At 26.8% G+C, this 21,538-nt stretch overlaps 2 protein-coding genes across 2 annotated transcripts; one reads left to right on the top strand and one right to left on the bottom strand.

The window, feature by feature from the left end:
- Positions 1-9,161: 9,161 nt before the first annotated feature.
- Positions 9,162-10,190, top strand: LOC134828224 (polypeptide N-acetylgalactosaminyltransferase 8-like). Its single transcript, XM_063841255.1, has one exon. The coding sequence runs from the start codon at positions 9,162-9,164 to the stop codon at positions 10,188-10,190; it is 1,029 nt and encodes a 342-aa protein (XP_063697325.1).
- Positions 10,187-13,123, bottom strand: LOC134827128 (N-acetylgalactosaminyltransferase 6-like). Its single transcript, XM_063839676.1, has 4 exons — positions 13,080-13,123; positions 11,430-12,429; positions 10,532-10,804; positions 10,187-10,478 (listed from the first exon to the last, which is right to left on the bottom strand). Exons 1-4 carry the CDS (start codon positions 13,121-13,123, stop codon positions 10,275-10,277), a joined length of 1,521 nt encoding a protein of 506 aa, XP_063695746.1. The 3' UTR covers positions 10,187-10,274.
- Positions 13,124-21,538: the final 8,415 nt, after the last annotated feature.

The following is a 21,538-nucleotide window of genomic DNA, read 5'->3' as shown; positions in this document are numbered from 1 at the left end:
GGCTGACAAATTATGGGAGCACGCTTTGTGGTATTAGCGCGGTAATTAAGTGAAGTAGTTAGATTGGATCTGAACTTTTTTAGATGATGAAAAATTACGGAAGGTTAAGAGATCATTGGAAAAAGGTAAGAATATTATTTTGCTTCTTAAAAGAATTTTAATTTTTTTGTTTAACTTTTTTGATCTAATTTTTTTTTAGGAAATTGTACGTGACTTAAAAGGAAAGATTTAACTAAATTTAAATTTTTTGACTTCGTGATGTTTTCATGTTATTTTTATGTATCATAACAAACCAAATTGAATATTTTGAGTGTTCTTGAACTTCTAAAAACGTTAGATTTAGATAAAAAAAAATAATATTTTTTGATCATCAAACTATTCTTATTGAACAACGAATTTAATTAATTAGATTATTTTTTTACTTTTCATTTTTTATTAAATATTTTTTCCAACATTAAATATCTTTTTTTATTCTAAATATTTTTTTTTAAATTATTTTTTTAAATATTTTGGTTCAATTCAAACATTTTCTAATTTTTCATTATTTTTTAAAATTTTTTTTTTATTTTTAATTATTTTCTTTAATTTATAATGAACCTATTGATATTTTTATTTAAAATGTTTTTTAACTTTTATTTTTTAATTAATTATTTATATTTTATTTTTTTTGCTTTTAATATTTTTTTAATTTTTCTTTAATTATATTTTTAATTTTTTTCATGGTTTTTAATTATTTCATAATTTCTCAATGAATTTATTTTTTTTTATTTAAAATACTTTTTTTAATTTAATCATTTTTTTATTTAAAATCATTTTTTAAATTTATTTCTTCTTACTATATTTTATTTTTTATTTATATTTTTTTTTTGTTTTTAACGTTTTTAATTAAACTTTTAATCATATTTTTTTTACTCAATATATATATTTTTTAATTTTTTTTAATATTTGTTTCAGTTATTAAATTTTAATAATCATTTTAATTTTCATTATTTTGTTTTTAATTTTTCATATTTTTAGTTTTTATTTTTTTTAAATTATTCTCTTGATTAAAATATTTTATTTTTATTTTATTTTTTTTTTAACTTTTTATATTTTATTAATTTTTTTAAATTTTAGATAGCTTCTTAAAAATTTTGTCCTTCATGATTTAATTCGATTAGATTAACAATTGCTACCGTATTAACATTATTTATAAACTATCTTAATATGCAAACAATAAAAAATTGACAGGAAATTATTTACATTCTTTCATTACGTGATTGATAAAAAATTACATAAAATAAATTTAGAAAAAAGTTCTTTAAACTTTCGAAAACAACAAAAAATGTAACAATATCGCACTAAATACCATTTTAATTACTCAATCGACTCCAATTGACTAATTCAAGCTTTCTCTCTAAAATTAACGCTAATCTATGTTGTCACCTTTGTTCGCATCGCCACATGTGTGACGAGTTTTTTTTGTTGTTTGCATTTTAAATAAATATTTTTATTTTATTTTACTATTCAGAAACATCAAACCATAAAATTGAGAAAAAAAACTAAAACAAAAAATAACGGAACTTTTCTAAATTTAATTTGCATCATCATTGACACATTATTCATGTGAAATAACACTAACATTAATAATAAAAAGCTAGATCAAGCATGGGCATGTTTATACAAAGAAGAAAGGAAAGAGTGAAGTGATCGCACCAATTTTGAAGTCTCTTCTTCTTTTTCTTCTTTATTTTGTTTTTTTTTTTATTTCACCTACATACGATTTTGGTTGGAGTCTCTTGAAAAATGTATTAAAATTTTTTATCGTAAAAGAGGTCAATAACCGGCAAAAAATTATTGGTTTGGGATTCAATTTCTTGCATGATTTTACGTCGTTCGTCATATGCCGGTTGAAATTTTTATTTATTTTTTTAAAATGACCTTTAAGGTGACTTGAAATTTATTTAAATTTAATTTTTTTTCTTGTAAATGTCACTTACCTCATAAAATATTTTTTAAAATAATTAAATTAAATTTTCAGGAACTTTTTTGTATTTTTTATTTTTTTTTAATGATAATTTAAATTATCTACATATCGTCATATCTTATCTTCAGTTAAATAATATTTTTATTTTTTATTCATTTTTGCAGAACATTTGAACAGTTATTTTTGTGCAATTACCATAGAATGGCAATTACTTTAATAAAATATCTTTTCCTTCATTAAAAACTTGTTTCTTTCTACTTTGTTTCGCTTGACACTTGTTGATTCTTTTTTTTCTAATGATTTGTAATATTAATAAATATTTTTTCCACGTCGAATTCACGTCTGACTAAAACCGAACCAAAACATTGAATGAACTTGAACGCGTGTGTCGTGTGCCAAGCAGGCAGTTATAGAGAGAAGGCTCTCATAATATTAAAAAAAAACTGGATTTGTACACCAAATTTGTGTGATACGTGAATGAGAGAATCATTAATGCGTGTTGTGTCGTTTGTGTTTGTGCGGTTACGTTATTCGTGGTTGGAGATTATTTTTTTGTTTGCATACAGCGAGAAATGCAGTTTGTTGATAATTTGAGGGAATTAGAGGAGATTAGAACCAGAAGTCGAGGTTAATGGATGCGTTTTGTGGATAAAAAGAAGAAGAAAATGTTGAAAAAATTTTTTTTTAATTTTTTTAAAATGAAAATTTGAAGAAATTATTTTATGAATTAGAGAAAATAATAAAAAAAAATAAAATAAAAAATAATATAAATAAATTGTAACTTTATTGTAAATTAATTAAATAAATTATTTTTTTTATTAAATTCCCTTTTTTTAGGTAATTTTTACAAATTAATTTTATGCAAAAAAAAAAAAAATAATATTTAAAAAAGTTCGAAAAACAAAAAAAAAAAATAATAATTAGTATTTTATTGACCATGGAAATCATCTTGAAATGTATAAGTATTATCTTGGGTTGAAACTTTGAAATTTGCCATATGATAAAATCGTTGTTTTTTTTATTTCTTCAAAAATCGAGCAGATATGCATGGAAATCATCTTGAAAATGCATAATTAATAAATTTTTGCTTTGAAATCCATCGAATATGGGTTGAAACTTGACTTGAGAAAAAACAACGATTTTTGCTCCTCATATGATAAAATCGTTGTTTTTTTTATTTCTTCAAAAATCGAGCAGATATGCATGGAAATAATCTACATAATGAATATTTATTCAATTTTAGCTTTGAAATCCATCAAATATGGGTTGAAACTTGACTTGAGAAAAAACAACGGTTGACTTCTTCAGAATGAATATTTATTCAATTTTAGCTTTGAAATCCATCAAAAGTTGGTTGAAAATTGACGTGGGAAAAAAACACCGATTTTTGCTCCTCATATGATAAAATCGTACTTTTTTTTTATTTCTTCAAAAATCGACCAGATATGCATGGAAATCATCTTCAGAATGAATAATTATTCAATTTTAGCTTTGAAATCCATCAAATATGGGTTGAAACTTGACTGATAAAATCGTTGTTTTTTTTATTTCTTCAAAAATCGAGCAGATATGCATGGAAATCATCTTCAAAATGAATATTTATTCAATTTTGGCTTTGAAATCCATCAAATATGGGTTGAAACTTGACTTGAGAATATGGGTTGAAACTTGACTTGAGAAAAAACAACGGTTTTTGCTCCTCATATGATAAAATCGTTGTTTTTTTTATTTCTTCAAAAATCGAGCAGATATGCATGGAAATCATCTTCAGAATGAATATTTATTCAATTTTAGCTTTGAAATCCATCAAATATGGGTTGAAACTTGACTTGAGAAAAAACAACGGTTTTTGCTCCTCATATGATAAAATCGTTGTTTTTTTTATTTCTTCAAAAATCGAGCAGATATGCATGGAAATCATCTTCAGAATGAATATTTATTCAATTTTAGCTTTGAAATCCATCAAATATGGGTTGAAACTTGACTTGAGAAAAAACAACGGTTTTTGCTCCTCATATGATAAAATCGTTGTTTTTTTTATTTCTTCAAAAATCGAGCAGATATGCATGGAAATCATCTTCAGAATGAATATTTATTCAATTTTAGCTTTGAAATCCATCAAATATGGGTTGAAACTTGACTTGAGAAAAAACAACGGTTTTTGCTCCTCATATGATAAAATCGTTGTTTTTTTTATTTCTTCAAAAATCGAGCAGATATGCATGGAAATCATCTTCAGAATGAATATTTATTCAATTTTAGCTTTGAAATCCATCAAATATGGGTTGAAACTTGACTTGAGAAAAAACAACGGTTTTTGCTCCTCATATGATAAAATCGTTGTTTTTTTTATTTCTTCAAAAATCGAGCAGATATGCATGGAAATCATCTTCAGAATGAATATTTATTCAATTTTAGCTTTGAAATCCATCAAATATGGGTTGAAACTTGACTTGAGAAAAAACAACGGTTTTTGCTCCTCATATGATAAAATCGTTGTTTTTTTTATTTCTTCAAAAATCGAGCAGATATGCATGGAAATCATCTTCAGAATGAATATTTATTCAATTTTAGCTTTGAAATCCATCAATTTTTTTTGCTCCTTATATGATAAAATCGTTGTTTTTTTTATTTCTTTGAAATCCATCAAATATGGGTTGAAACTTGACTTGAGAAAAAACAACGGTTTTTGCTCCTCATATGATAAAATCGTTGTTTTTTTTATTTCTTCAAAAATCGAGCAGATATGCATGGAAATCATCTTCAGAATGAATATTTATTCAATTTTTGCTTTGAAATCCATCGAATATGGGTTGAAACTTGACTTGAGAAAAAACAACGGTTTTTGCTCCTCATATGATAAAATCGTTGTTTTTTTTATTTCTTCAAAAATCGAGCAGATATGCATGGAAATCATCTTCAGAATGAATATTTATTCAATTTTAGCTTTGAAATCCATCAAATATGGGTTGAAACTTGACTTGAGAAAAAACAACGGTTTTTGCTCCTCATATGATAAAATCGTTTTTTTTTTTTTTATTCAAAAATCGAGCTATGCATGGAAATCTCTTCAGATATGATAAAATCGTTGTTTTTTTTTATTTCTTCAAAAATCGAGCAGATATGCATGGAAATCATCTTCAGAATGAATATTTATTCAATTTTAGCTTTGAAATCCATCAAATATGGGTTGAAACTTGACTTGAGAAAAAACAACGATTTTTGCTCCTTATATGATAAAATCGTTGTTTTTTTTATTTCTTCAAAAATCGAGCAGATATGCATGGAAATCATCTTCAGAATGAATATTTATTCAATTTTAGCTTTGAAATCCATCAAATATGGGTTGAAACTTGACTTGAGAAAAAACAACGGTTTTTGCTCCTCATATGATAAAATCGTTGTTTTTTTTATTTCTTCAAAAATCGAGCAGATATGCATGGAAATCATCTTCAGAATGAATATTTATTCAATTTTAGCTTTGAAATCCATCAAATATGGGTTGAAACTTGACTTGAGAAAAAACAACGGTTTTTGCTCCTCATATGATAAAATCGTTGTTTTTTTTATTTCTTCAAAAATCGAGCAGATATGCATGGAAATCATCTTCAGAATGCATATTTTTTGAATTTTTTGCTCCTCTTTGAAATCCATCAAATATGGGTTGAAACTTGACTTGAGAAAAAACAACGGTTTTTGCTTGAAATCCATCAAATATGGGTTGAAACTTGATGTGATAAAAAAAAAACGGTTTTTGCTCCTCATATGATAAAATCGTTGTTTTTTTTTATTTCTTCAAAAATCGAGCAGATATGCATGGAAATCATCTTCAGAATGCTCCTCATATTTATTCAATTTTAGCTTTGAAATCCATCAAATCGTTGTTGTTTTTGCTCAAAAATCGAGCATATGGAAATAAAATTTGTTTTTTTTTTTTGCTCCTCATTTCTTCAAAAATCGAGCAGATATGCATGGAAATCATCTTCAGAATGCATAATTATTCAATTTTAGCTTTGAAATCCATCAAATATGGGTTGAAACTTGACTTGAGAAAAAACAACGGTTTTTGCTCCTCATATGATAAAATCGTTGTTTTTTTTATTTCTTCAAAAATCGAGCAGATATGCATGGAAATAATCTTCAGAATGAATATTTATTCAATTTTAGCTTTGAAATCCATCAAATATGGGTTGAAACTTGACTTGAGAAAAAACAACGGTTTTTGCTCCTCATATGATAAAATCGTTGTTTTTTTTATTTCTTCAAAAATCGAGAAAAAATCGAAAAAACAACGGTTTTTGCTCCTCATATGATAAAATCGTTGTTTTTTTTATTTCTTCAAAAATCGACCAAATATGCATGGAAATCATCTTTAAAATGCATAATTATTCAATTTTAGCTTTGAAATCCATCAAATATGGGTTGAAACTTGACTTGAGAAAAAACAACGGTTTTTGCTCCTCATATGATAAAATCGTTGTTTTTTTTATTTCTTCAAAAATCGAGCAGATATGCATGGAAATCATCTTCAGAATGAATATTTATTCAATTTTAGCTTTGAAATCCATCAAATATGGGTTGAAACTTGACTTGAGAAAAAACAACGGTTTTTGCTCCTCATATGATAAAATCGTTGTTTTTTTTATTTCTTCAAAAATCGAGCAGATATGCATGGAAATCATCTTCAGAATGAATATTTATTCAATTTTAGCTTTGAAATCCATCAAATATGGGTTGAAAATTGACTTGAGAAAAAACAACGGTTTTTGCTCCTCATATGATAAAATCGTTGTTTTTTTTATTTCTTCAAAAATCGAGCAGATATGCATGGAAATCATCTTCAGAATGCATAATTATTAAATTTTAGCTTTGAAATCATCTTCAGAATGAATATTTATTCAATTTTAGCTTTGAAATCCATCAAATATGGGTTGAAACTTGACTTGAGAAAAAACAACGGTTTTTGCTCCTCATATGATAAAATCGTTGTTTTTTTTATTTCTTCAAAAATCGAGCAGATATGCATGGAAATCATCTTCAGAATGCATATTTATTCAATTTTAGCTTTGAAATCCATCAAATATGGGTTGAAACTTGACTTGAGAAAAAACAACGGTTTTTGCTCCTCATATGATAAAATCGTTGTTTTTTTTATTTCTTCAAAAATCGAGCAGATATGCATGGAAATCATCTTGAAAATGCATAATTAATAAATTTTTGCTTTGAAATCCATCAAATATGGGTTGAAACTTGACTTGAGAAAAAACAACGAGCAACATGGAAATCATCTTCAGAATGGTTATTTTTTAGCTTTGAAATCCATCAAATATGGGTTGAAATTTGACTTGATAAAAAACAACGGTTTTTGCTCCTCATATGATAAAATCGTTGTTTTTTTTATTTCTTCAAAAATCGAGCAGATATGCATGGAAATCATCTTCAGAATGAATATTTATTCAATTTTAGCTTTGAAATCCATCAAATATGGGTTGAAACTTGACTTGAGAAAAAACAACGGTTTTTGCTCCTCATATGATAAAATCGTTGTTTTTTTTATTTCTTCAAAAATCGAGCAGATATGCATGGAAATCATCTTCAGAATGAATAATTATTCAATTTTAGCTTTGAAATCCATCAAATATGGGTTGAAACTTGACTTGAGAAAAAACAACGGTTTTTGCTCCTCATATGATAAAATCGTTGTTTTTTTTATTTCTTCAAAAATCGAGCAGATATGCATGGAAATCATCTTGATCCATCGAATATGGGTTGAAACTTGACTTGAGAAAAAACAACGATTTTTGCTCCTCAATTGCTCAAATAATTAATTAAAAATCTATCAGAATTAAAATTAATTCTATTAAAAAAAAAAAATCTAAAATAAATTTTTAAAAAAATCTTCTGACGTCTTAAATTTTATTAAAAAAATTTTTAAAACAAAAACATCAACAAACCGGTGAGAAAACCTGTTCCCCGTAAAATGACTCAAAAATTAACATTCAATAAAATTAAAAAAATGGAGCTCTTCAACAATTACTTAACAAACCTTCTTCATATCGCACGTTTCTCTCTTTTTTTTTAATTCACTCATTTAATAAAAAATTAATCGAGCGTCAAATCTTGTGACGAACTTTTCTGGTTTTTTTTTTCTCTCTCTATTCGTAACTTTTTGACTACTTACCATAACCAAAACAACTTTACTTTGAAGAAATCGTGTTTTTTGTCACTCTTGAAGATGCGCAAGAAACGTGAAACTGTCAAAAAATTAGATCCTGGATAAAAATTCATTAAAATTTAATAGATTTTAAATAAAAAATTAAAAATAAGCAAAAAAGTGATTAAAAACGAATTTAAATAATAAAAAATTGTAAGTAAATAATTCGAATCAGTCGAAATCGTTAAAAAACAAATACGAAGACTCGTTTCTCAAGGTCGTTCATTTTAAATTTTATTTTTTTTTGTTTCATTGCAGGTTGACTGATAACTTGCACATGATGTCACCGAATCGTTTCCGTCGGATTGTCGTAATTTTGTGTTTATTTACATTATTTTTGGTAATTTATTTAATTTTTGGCATCGATCGACGCGTTTTGTCAAAAAAGCCGGTTCCTGTTCCTCGTGCGGCTCAAAATCATCAAAAAATACAGAATCATCCATATTGGATGCCAGCTCCGATCGACGACACGGAAATCGATATAAGTAAACCTTCGGTAGCGAAACATCCCGTTATTAAGGATTTTTTGAAGATTTTTCCGTATAAGGGGTTAAGTAGTGAAAGTTTGAGCTATAAACGACCTGTTAAGGATTCACGACCTTTTGGGTAAATTTTATTTTTAACTAAAAAAAAAATTTTTTTATTAATTTTTTTTCTATTTTTAGTTGCGAAATAATTTCTTACGACTCTCTTGACGATCCAAAGCCCGTTTCTATCGTCATTGCCTTCCATAACGAGTTTATCGGGAACTTGCTGCGAACGATATTCGCCATTATCGAAACAACTCCCGATCATTTGCTGCTCGAAATACTTTTAGTCGATGACGCGAGCACAGAAACGCATCTCGGTGACTTTCTTGAAGCTGAAATCGATAAAATTTCGCCAGACAAAATTCGTTTAGTGCGACTTTCGAAGCAACAAGGTCTGCATCACGCCTTAAAAGTCGGTTTGGACAAAGCAAAAGCCGAAATTGTCGTTATTATGCCTTCATTTCTTGAACCATCGAGGGGTTGGCTCGAACCTTTATTGGATCCCGTGATAAAAGATCGTCGTACAATCACAACTCCCGTCGTAGAATATCAACATTGGACCTTTGATGAGACCGCAACGAACGAAGTGCTTGACGGAAGAGGCGTTTTCGACTTGAAAATGAATATTTTGGAATTGCCGGTGAATATTTCGATCAAAAATTTCGAAAATCCGATTGTAACGACAAAAATCATCGTCGGAAGTGCAGAATTTTTGAAAAAAGCTTCAAATAAAAAAGCTGTAACAGGCTTGGATGGCAATTTTTTGGAGTTGAGTCTCAAAACGTGGCTCTGTTTGGATGGAAAAATTATAAAAGTGCCTTGTTCGAGGTTCAGTCACAGTTTTAAGGAAGCAGGAGTTCATACATCCCTCGCAAATATCGGAAAATCCATCAAAGATAAGGAATTAAAGGCAATTATTTTGAAATATTTCGACGAATTTGCCCAAAAATTTTTTGATATCGTTCCGGGACGATTTGGATTCCTTCGTGACACTCCGAAAAGTGAATGTACTTCGTTCAAGCATTTTTTAACGAACGTTGCTCCTGATATGAGCTCCGTTTTCTTCGAAAATCCTCCTCAAATCATCTCCGGGACGATTTTTAATGCAAATGCTACTGACATGTGCATCGATACGAGCTCCCAAAGCATCGGAGCAGTCTTAGCTTTAAAAAATTGTACAGAAAATCCAAAATCCAGCAACTATTCCGTGACAAAAGCCCTCGATATTCGTCTTCCAGCCAAAAATCTGTGTTGGTTCGCTTCGGATACCTTCAAATATCAAAGAATTGACGTCTCGTTGGTCACACTTCAGCCTTGCAACACCCTCGATGACCATCAAAAGTTCGAATATGACCTAAAAACAAAAATAATTCGTAAAACAGGAACAAATTTCTGCCTAGATGCGATCGTTAAACGAAAATTTGTCGCTTTAGCCATGTGCGACGAACGCGTTCTCATGCAAAGATGGCATTTTCATTAAAAAATATCAAGAAATTTTATTAAAAAGTACAAAAATTAAATAAAAAATTGACTAGATTTGAGTTAAAATATTCGAAAATACTAATTAGGAGTCGATGTAATTCAATTCTTGTCCGTAAGAATCCCATTGCATCAAAACTGTTTCATTGACGAAGCCCCAACTGAACTTCTGAGTGAGCGATGTGTCATTACAGGTTGTTACGAAAAGCTCTGGCGGTCCAATTACATCCGTGAAATCCAAATCGAGACATCTGTTGCCTTCGTTATCGGCGTAAATTTTATTGTTGATCTAAAAAAAAATTTTTTTTTAATGAAAATTCTGAAAAAAATCGAAATTCGTACCATATCGTAACGGAAAAATTGATTTCCTTGCATAGTGTGACACAAATTCAGTTTGATTGGGATTCTGTCGTTCACGATTTCAGTATCGTAGATGTTGGCATCCCAACAACGATAGTCGTTTTTCACGCGGATGTCTCGGAAGTAGGATAGAGCGAAGTTTTGGTTTTGATGAGGGTTGATGCGATCTGTGGCGCATGAAAATAAGCCGATTCGTGTTGTTAAACCGCCGTTTAAGACGTCGACGCACCATCCGTTGACAGCGATGCTTTCGATCTACAAAAAAATTAAATAATAATTATTTTTAATTTGTTTAAAAAAAATTATTATTTTCAGATTTTTCGAAATTTATTTAAACTATTTGTTTTCAAATTAAATTGAATTTTTTATTTATTTTAAAAAATATTTTTTTAATTTAAAACTTTATTTTTTTTTGTTAAATAAAATTATTTATTTAATTTAATTACATTTTATTTAAAAAAAAAAATATTTTTAATTAGGTTTAATTAATTTAAATTTTTAGATAAAAAAAATATTTAATTAAAAAATAAATTTAAAAATTAAATAAAATGATTTTTAAAACTTAATAATATGTAAAATTATTTATTTTTTTTATTAAAAAAAGTTTTCACACAATTACAAAATAATAAATTTTTGTTAAAAAAATAAAAATTATAAAAAATAAAATTAAAAAAAATAAATAAAAATAAAATTAAACAAAATTAATTTTTAAATAAAAAAATTAATATTAAAAAAATTAAAAAAAATAATTTTTTTAATTTAAAAAAATAATTAATTAAAAAAAAAATTAATAAATAAAAAAATAAAAAAAAAAATTAAATTTTTCAAGAAAAAATTTCAAATAAATTTAAATTAAGAAGAAAAATAAAAAAATAATTACCGCTCCAAAGGCAAAATCCGTTGGCATCTTCACAGGAAAAGTCTTCAAAATATCTGGAGCAATATTTTCCAAATACCATTTAAACGATTTACACTTTAGTCTCTCCCTCAACCATTTCTGTTGCGTTAAATCTCCTTCATCCATCTTTTTCACGTCAGGCAATTTCTCATAAAGCGCTTCTTTGTAATCGTCAAGCCAAACTTCGGCAACTCTCTTCATATTTCGCCAAATATAAGTTTTCCCATTGGAAGTCGTCATAAACGGATGCGGGCCTTTTCCTTTAAAATTATGTCCTATCCTCGTACAAGGCACTGTCAACATCCTTCCGCCGCACATCCAAACTTTAAAACTCAATTCAAACTGTTCCGCTCCCCAAATCTCGAGTTGATCATCATACCCGCCGAGCTCCCAAAAATACTGTCGATTCATGGCAAAAAACGCTCCCAACATCACCGGATTCGGATAATTATCGAAAACTTTCCTTTGTTCATTCCACGTGCGAGGCAACAAAATATACGCCATGTCCCAATTTAAAACGCCGCGATACCCATTCGGACCACTGCTTCGATATTCGAACGTTTCGGCGTCAATGTAATCCACAATTGCGAGTGTTACGGTCTTGTAATCCTCCGAAATTGGTTCAATTAATGGCGGAAGCCAATTTGTAGTGACTTCGATGTGTGCATCCATGACGACAACAACTTCTCCGGTAGCGTTTCGAATTCCTGCCATGCGAGCTTGCATCAGTCCCGAACGTTTTTCGAGTCGAAGAACGCGAACTTTGTGCGGAAAATTGTATTTGATGTGATCGTCAAGAGGCTGTTTGATATTTTTGTTCGTGGAAAAATCATCAACGAGAATAATTTCCTTGAGCAGAGAATCTGGCGAACGATTGATGATGGAATGAACGGTACGAAGAACGACACTCAAGTATTCGTCGTGAAAGACAATTATGACACTTACTGATGGCAAGGAGGCGTAATACGTTCGATTGCGACATCTAAAAAATAAAATAAAAAAAATTTTAAGTAAAAAATTGAAAAAAAAAAAATAAAAAGAAAAGATAATAAAAAAAAATTAAAAGATTTTTTTTAAATTAATAGAAAATTTTATCCCAATGCACATTCGAAATTTTTTTAGCCCAGTGTGAATTTTAAAAATATATTTCACTTAATTTTTTTTATCCCCATGCAAATTCTGAAAAAAGCACATTGAAAATTATCAGTTTAAAAAAACCCAATGCAAAAAAATTTTACCCAATAAAAGATTTTTTTTTAAATCATTTTCCAAAAAAAAATTATTTTCTTGATATTTTGCCCCCAATGCACATTTAAAATTTTAACCCAATGAACATTTCAAATTTTTATCCCAATGCAAATTTTGACTCATCTCCAAATAAAAATTCAAGCAAATTGAATTTTTGTTTATTTAAAATTTTGGCCCAATGCACATTTTAATTTTTTGACCCAATGCACATTTTAAGATTTTGTCCCAATGCTAATTTTGATTTATCTCCAAATTAAAATCTCAAATTTCATTGCAAATTTTGTTTATTTAAAATTTTTTCCCAATGCACATTTAAACATTTAAAACTTTAGACCCAATAAACATTTTAAAATTTGAATGCATTTTGAAAATTTAACATCTTACCCATCATGTCTAAAATCCGGCAACGATCTATCCAACGAAATCATGTCACTCGCCAACACATTATAACTATAACCCTGCGCTAAAGTTTTACTCAATTCAACTTGATCTTCACTCAAAATCGTCGGTTTTCCATGTTCGCCATTTCCTGTTCGATTTTTTTCCTGCGCCTCGAACGCATGATCTGCCCAATCAACCTTATCTACGTTAAAATTCTGAATTCTCCTTATGAGAAACGAATCTACTTCGTTAATTTGTCGACTTTTCTGACTCGTGGCTGATTCTAAAACTTTTTTGTTGAGAGCAATCATTACCAAACCCGTTAGCATGAACAACAATAGCGTTTTCGTTGACCTTTTCAACCTGAAAACCTGCGAGAAAAAACATAATTTAGCATTAATCAATTGTTCAAGACACACACGAGCTGAAAAACGCGCCAAACAATCTAATCTTGAATTTTGATCTTAGAAGTTGATTTTTTTTTGTTTTCGATTCAAATTTGAAACAAAAAAAAGTGTTGTAAAAATAACCGCAGGTGAGAAAAAACACTTAGAAATCGCCCTTGAAGTGCATTTAAATAATAATCATCATCTACTTTTTCGATATAATTTTGATCGCGAGACCTTCAACTTCATGTGTGCTCTTCAGCAATTAATTATATGGCTTACCGTATGTGATCTCATGCCTTTCATCCTTCCTGCTTTTTTTCCGTTCCTTGTTCGTCTCTAAAAGCGTGCAATTAAAGTATCATCGCGCGACGTTGTTGAGCCTGTAATTTGCCATAAATTATTAATTAAAATGTTATGTCAAGCGGAGAAGTTGCGGCTTAGGTCAGAACTGATGTTGTGATTTATTTTTAATTAATAACCTTGAGAATCAGCTCTTTTAATTTAAATTGCAAATTGCAACGTAAAGAAGATGTTTCGTTTTGCGTTTAATATGGTGACATGGAAAAGGTGAGTTATGGCAGCCTAAGGGAATAAATTGTAAGTTAATGCGATGAAAGTTGTTTGGGTGATGAGTTAATTTGAGTAAATTCGTTGGAGTCACGAAAAGTTGCGAGATTGCGTTCGAAAAGTAATTAAAGAGTAATTGGAGTAATATTATGATATTAACGTAATATATCATGATAAATTAGAAAATTTAATTTTTATAGGTCATATTTGAATTATTTAACTTTAATTAATTTTTTTTATTTTTTACAAATTTTTTTTTTAAATTAAATTTGAATTTTTTTAAATTTTTAATTTAAATTAATTTTTTTTTAATTTTAAAAAATTTTTAGGTTAAATAAAATTATTATTCTAAGGATTTAAAAGTTTTTTTTTCAAAAATATTTTTTTTTTTAATAAAGTAAATTTGAAATACTAAAAATTAAATTTAAAAAAAATTAATATATTAAAAAAAAAATAAATTTTCAAAATTTTTTAAATTAATTTTTTAAGTAATTTTTCTTTTAAAAAATGCTAAAAAATCATGATATATCCATATATTTACATACATATTTTTGTGGGTTCCTTCAGAGACTTATTTTTTTACTTTCATACCTTTTACTTAAAATTTTTAAACATTTAAAAATAATAATTCCTTGTATGAACCTTTTAATAAAAAAATATCCTGATATATCATGTAAAATAATATTCATTAAATCTTAATAATTCTATGATTTTTTTAAATTTAAAATTTTTAAATTACCTAAATTAAATTAAATTTAAAATTTTTTTTTTAATTAAAAAAAAAAAAAATAAAAAAATTATTCTGTGGATATATCAGGATATGATATTCTTTCATAACCTTTTAAGTTTTTTTTTCAAAAATATTTTTTTTAAATTTAATAATAAAGTTTTAACATTGGAATTGAATAATTAAAATGAAATTTAAAAAAAAAAAATAAAAAAATTTCTAAATACCTAATATTTTAAGAATCATAAATAATATATCATAATATTTTTATTAAATTCACTTAAAATACTATCAGTTTAAAAAAATGTCAAAAATTAACGAAAACACATTAAATCTTCAAATAAAAAAAAATCATTCGGTGGTCTTTTAACACCTCTTAACAAAACTTTGTGTTCTAAAATCCAAAAAAACAATACGAACCAACAATTTATTTATTTATAACTCCTTAATTTAAATAAGAATCGCTGATTCCGAATCACTAACATCTTCATAAATTCACGACTTTTATTATTTCGCGTCGTCTCCCGTTCTTCGCTTTTATCATCACACAAGTCCCATTTACATTATTATTAATTTTTTGCGCTGTTCGTCAATCGTCATCCGTTTTGACAAATCCTCCGTTTCCGAAAACAAACAAAAATAATTTCTAAACAGGTTCTTGTCCATTCTCTTACATAACATCAATTTTTTGGAGGAGATGACCTGCCCATGACATCACGTTTCTTCGATAATTGTGCATTTCTTGAAAAAATTATCAATAAAAGGAGACAACAAAAAAATCGCAGATTGAATATTAATTAATGGAAAAATTTCAATGTTTTCGTAGAAATAATTTTTTATTTTTTTTTTGTAAGCGATTTTTTTAAAGATCGATTTCATCTCCTCCTCCCGCGAGTAAATTTGTCCCTTGTGAAGATTTATTGCACAACAACGGATTTTTATTAAAAATAACAATAATTTTTAATTTAAAATGGGCAACAACTGTGAAGTATTGTGAAGACGACACACTTTTTAAACGTTGTTGCAATGCTACACGAGAGAAGAAGACGAAGAAAGACGCGTAAAAAGCCCTTTGGCACTTTTATTGATGATTCATGTCACTTACACGAACTTTTACGATATCTTCTCTTGTTTCGGACGGAAAATTTACGCAATCGATTGAAACAATCAGCGATTAATGATCGCTTACCGGACTCTGATTTGGAGAAAAAAAGTTTAATGAGGGTTCAAAGTGACTGACGTGGGTTCAAAAATAACGAGTTGCAATTACTCCAATAATAAAAAAAAATAAAAAAAAAAAATTGTTTGTACAAATATTTGCAAATTACTTTGCATAAACTATTGAAAAAAATTGATGATAAAATTGATACATTATTTAATCACATCACACTTGATGCGCAAATCACCCGACATTATATTTTTTATTATTTTCACTGTTCGCCAAAATTTGAATAAAATTACTCTCATTGTCCAAAATAAGTGAACATTTAAGAGATGCTCATCAATTTTTTTTATGTAATAATTGTCGGTATTATTTATTTTTATTGAACTGAATCGAACAAAAATCTTCAAATAATAAAAATTCACACTTTTTGGGCACTCGTGTGTCGTGAAATAATAAAAAAATATTTTTATTGCATGCAAATCTTGAATAGACATCAAGATTTAAATACACACGCGATTAATTGATATTTATTTGAATATTCATATGAAAAATTATTTTACAACGCAAAAAATTTATGTAAAAAATGTAAAAAAAAAATTGTAAAAAAATAATAATATTTAATTTTCTTTTGTTAAGTACAAAAACTTGAACAAACATGTATAAATATTTGAACAAAAATTCATCAAAAATCACACAAAATTTTTTTTTTTTTTTTGCTTTTTTGTTAGTTAGGTACATTGCTTCATTAGGTTTATAGCACATATTAGCTTAATTAACGTTGTTGCATTATTATTATATTATTTAAAAAATTTGAAAATTTGTTTGTTTTTAAAATTATCAAATAATTTTTGGACCTTGAATGAACTCACGTGATGCTCTTTTATTAGGGGATTAAACAAAAATCAAGGAAATAAGTCGCCTAAGGGATTTTTTTTTGGATTTATGTTAAAATTGTATGTTTACGTTAACAAGTTAATATTAACATTTGAATTGAAAATTTTATGTTTTAATTAAAAATGTTAATATTTATCTTTATTCAAAAATATCATTAAAAATTAAAAAAAAAAATATTTAACAAAATTTGTGAATTGTTTTATAATAAAAAATTATTTGAAGTAAATATATGAAAAAAATATTTAATATTTTAAAAATTAATTAAAATATAATTATTCATTATTTAAAAATATTATCATTATTATTAAAATATCGATTATTTTTTTTTAATATTTAAAAATTTTTATAAAAAAAATACTTTCTTTCATGTTTCTACATAAAAAATTATTAAAAATTAAATTGATAACTATAAAATAAAAATTCATTAAAAAAATTATTAATATAAAATTTGATCAATATTTTATGTTTTTTAATAAATATTAAAATAATTCTCATTATAATTATTTAAAAAAATTCAAGTTAAAAAATATTTTTGTTAACATGATAATTAATTTTAAAATAAATCATTTTAATTAAATTTATGGGAATTTAATGATATTTAATGGAAATAATAAAATAATTTTTTTTTCATGATGAAAAATAATATTTATGAAAACTTGTTCAAAAATCGTTTGATTTGAACAAATAAAAAAAAATATGAAAAAAAAATTTCTTGACCTAGACACTCTTCTGTTCTGCCATATTTCACGTAATATCATGAATTTCATCAACTCATATGAATACATGTTGTAGAAAAAAATGTACAAATTAAATTGCAACACAACAAGGTGAGGCTTCTGTTCGCTCTCACACGGATCGGTTGTCATCATCTTTTTTTTTATAAAAAAATATTCATCATCACGATTCCTTTTTTTTTACAAATAAATCACATTTTTCGTCACTTTTTGTTAGATACTCGTAATAATTTTATTTATTTGTTTAAAAATCATTTATTTATTTTATTATATGCAAAAAATAAACATTAAATTTATTCCTACATATTTTATGATATTTTTAGAAAAAAGGCATTAAAATAAAATAATATTTGTAAAATGACCTCTTGAACCATATTTATGATGCACATGTAACTTTTGTAAGTAAAATCATTAAAAAGGTGTTAAAAACCCCATAAATCACATGAGATTAGTAGAAAATAATTATTATTATGAATTTTGTGAGTTTTCATGTAAATATGTTAAAAAGATGTATTTGACTCACCTGAGAGAACAAAAGGCGCCAATTATATCCAAATTGTTGAGTTTGAGTTGATTGAGTTATTTCCGCGGAATGTTTTTCTTGGCAGTCTTGTAATTTTTAATTGCGGTTGTTTTTCACACACTTGAATAAATTATCACTTTTTATGATTTTTTTTTCAGTTCCTTATTATTTTAAATTTAAATAATTTTTTTTTCTTAAAAATATTTAACTTTTATAAAAATAATTTTATAATTTTATTTAAAAATAATTTTTATTTTTTTTTTACGTTTTTAAATAAATAAATATATAATTTTTTTTAAATATTTAATTTAATTTAAAAGTTTTTATTAATATTTTTTTTTAATTTAAATTTTTTTATTTTTTTTTAATTTTATTTAATTTAATGATTTTTATTTAATTAAATTTTATTTTTTTTTAATATTTTTTTTTTAATATTTTTTTATTTTTAAAAAATTATTTTTATTTAAATATTTTTTTTTTCTTATTTTTCTTTTATTTTTTTTTAATAAATATTTTTTTTTATTTTCAGCAGAATTCACATCCGAACTTCTCGACGTTAGTCCATTAAATGATAATAATCAGCGGTGCGAATGTCTGTCTAGCTCCGTGTCTCGCGAGTTTCTACAGATCTTTATTGCTGTTCGTACGAGCTCAACTTTAACTTTTTGTATGGCGTTTAAGCAAAACAGACTTTATGTTGACTCACTCATATGTCGATGTGTTTTTGATATTTTTTTTTTGTGTTATTGTTGTGCATCATCATCGCGCGCGCGGTTTTTCTCACACACCTTTGTACGTCACTTTCACTTTTTCGATTATTTTTATTTTTTTATTTTTGTGAATCTCAGAACCAGTAGGGATAAGTAAACATTTAATCGTGGGATGCAAATTATTAATTTTTTGTCGTGATTTTTTTTTTGTGTTGTCATTTTTTTGGCGAGATGGATGAGATTCGCGTGTTTTTTGACACTTCTGACTGGTTTTCTAGACAAATGGATTTATAATTGGAAATATTAATTCTTTTCGTGTCACAAAGCGCGGAGGTTATGTCATATAATGTTGCAGATTCTTTTGTGAAGTAATGCAAGAGGTGACCTCAACTTTGGGAGAAAATTACGTAATTTATGATTTTTTGTAGAATTTTCGACGAAAAAAGTTCATCGCAGCAATAAAAATTAACCAAGTTCGACCTTTTTGAATTTCCTCAGACACTTTTGACCAGAAATTAACATTTAAATGTCTCTCTGTGGTGTCTGAGATGATATGAGATGCCGTGTAAACATCGTTAATAAATTGCTTAAACAAAACACGACACAAAAAATAAATAAATTTAAATATTTTCTAACGTTTTTCATCTTAATTAGAGAGACGTTCGCTTGATATTTGCCGTTCATAACTCGAAAATATGGCTGTCATAATTTTTTTATTACAATATTGTGGTTTGGCTCGTCTTGCGTTGTTGTCTGGAGTTCATCTTTGTTGTTTTAAAATTATGCCATGATGACCTTTGAACGATTTGATGCCCTTTTATCGGGTTTTTGTTATGAAATCCGTGAGGTGAATAGACTTTAAAATTTATTAATAGGATTTTGCATAATTTTTTTTTATGAAAAATTACGTGTCTATGCTAATTTGATGGGTTTTTGGAGATTATCGATGATTCTAAATTTATCATTTTATTCAAGAATTTTAAAAACCAGACGTCTCCATCGCTTAATTTTAATTTAACTTTAATAAATTTTAAATATTTACGCGTCAACACCCTTGTCTTTATCTTTAACTTTAAGCAGACGAAAATCAATAAAAGTCATAAAATGCACAAGTTATTCAATAAGAAATTAAAATGAGTCACGTGACCTTGACAGAAATTGACAAGACAAGAGAATACTTTCGATGATCTTGATCCGTTATTTTAGTTCGAGCCCAAATAAAATTGTGTTAAAATTAATGAGGCACGCGTTTACGCACCTTTTTTCATGTTTTTAGTTGTTTCGAATGCTGTACAAGACAATGTAATCGCGAGGAAAAAATCTACGCAAATATTTGTTTCGAATCTATTTGTGAATAGTAAAAAATGTGAATGAATGCTCACAACCTTTACATAATTTACTGAATCGCTTTGATTTGAAATGCAGTCAAGATTTTTGTCTGAAAAAGTGTCTGTCTGTAAAAAAAAAAGTTAAATAAAAATTTGCTTGGTTTGGATTAAATGGAATTTTTGAACGTGTTTGTCAAATTTGCACCATTTGTTGTCTCGACGTTCGATGAATTCTTAATTGTTGATAATTTCACATTTTTTTGTTCATAGATGTTGCCAAGTTGATTCTATAAGATAAAAGTTTTTAGATTAACATTTAAATATAAAAAAAAAATTACGAGCTAAGTCGATTCTTTGGTTTGTTGAATTTCAAAAGTAAAGCGTTTTTATCGGTTTGAAAGTTTTAAATTTTATTTAAAAAGTTTTTGAGAACGAGTTTTCAAACCAATTAAAACCCTTCACTTATAAAAATGCAACAAACCATATAATCGACTCGGCTCGTAATATTTAATACGAGTCGATGATCTTGAAATAATAAAATTTTAAATGAAAAGTTGTCATAAAATATATAAATTGAGTTATTTTGTTTTTAATTTAAAAAAATGAAAATCTGAATGAATTTTTCATAAGCCAAGTCGATTATTCGGTTTTTAAAAGCGAAGTGATTTCATCGGTTTAAAAATTCGTGAATTTTAGTATCAGAAGTCTTAGATCATGAGTTTTCAAACTAATTAAAACGCTTCGTTAATAAAAGTACAACAAACCATAGAATCGGCTTGGCTCGTAAAAATTGATAAGGGTTGATAATCTTAAAATTTTTATAGGTAACGATAGAAAAGTTGTCATTAAATTATAAACCTGAGTTTTATTTTTAATTCAGCAAAATAAATTTAAAATTTGGATTAAAATTTTTACAAGCGAAGCCGATTCTACGGTTTGTTCAATTGAAGCGTTTTAATCGGTTTGAATATTTGTGTTGGATTGCTCCTCAAACAAAGATTTATACGAACACGAATTTTCAAATTAATTAAAACGCTTGACTTTTTCGGCTAAACAATCAAATCCGCTTCGCTCGTAAAACATTTTTAACCAAGTTGACAAATTTAAAAATTTCCTGAAAAACGCTCAAATCTTTAACTTCACGACAACTTTTCATCCGTAAAATAAAATAAAAAATGAATGAACGGTCATTACTAACAAATAGTAGCGAAAAACGGTAGAAACTATTAAAATGTTTATTTATGCGATGATATCAGTTACAACTTGGATATCTTGACAAAAACCAACACTTGACCTTAACAAGTTAGAAACTGAAACACAAAAGTAAACATTTTTAAACTTGAAAAGATAAATCGCATTAAAATGCAATTATTTCGTGTACTTACCAATTTTAACTGCAAATCGCTCCAAGACGAGACAAGACAA

The sequence above is a fragment of the Culicoides brevitarsis genome, chromosome 1, assembly GCF_036172545.1.
Source record: "Culicoides brevitarsis isolate CSIRO-B50_1 chromosome 1, AGI_CSIRO_Cbre_v1, whole genome shotgun sequence".
Classification (NCBI taxonomy): Eukaryota; Metazoa; Arthropoda; class Insecta; order Diptera; family Ceratopogonidae; genus Culicoides; species Culicoides brevitarsis.
Note: the sequence above shows the minus strand (reverse complement) of the source record. Positions and strands in the feature narration are given on the sequence as shown.

Bases quoted from the DNA above. Each gene is read 5' to 3' on its own strand.
- LOC134827128 (XM_063839676.1), bottom strand. From the start codon at position 13,123: ATGATTTCGTTGGATAGATCGTTGCCGGATTTTAGACATGATGG. The intron at 12,430-13,079 runs GTAAGATGTTAA...TTTATTTTTTAG, and splicing joins CCGGATTTTAGACATGATGG to ATGTCGCAATCGAACGTATT. The intron at 10,805-11,429 runs GTAATTATTTTT...ATTTTTTTGTAG, and splicing joins CGGATTTTGCCTTTGGAGCG to ATCGAAAGCATCGCTGTCAA.
- LOC134828224 (XM_063841255.1), top strand. From the start codon at position 9,162: ATGCCTTCATTTCTTGAACCATCGAGGGGTTGGCTCGAACCTTTATTG.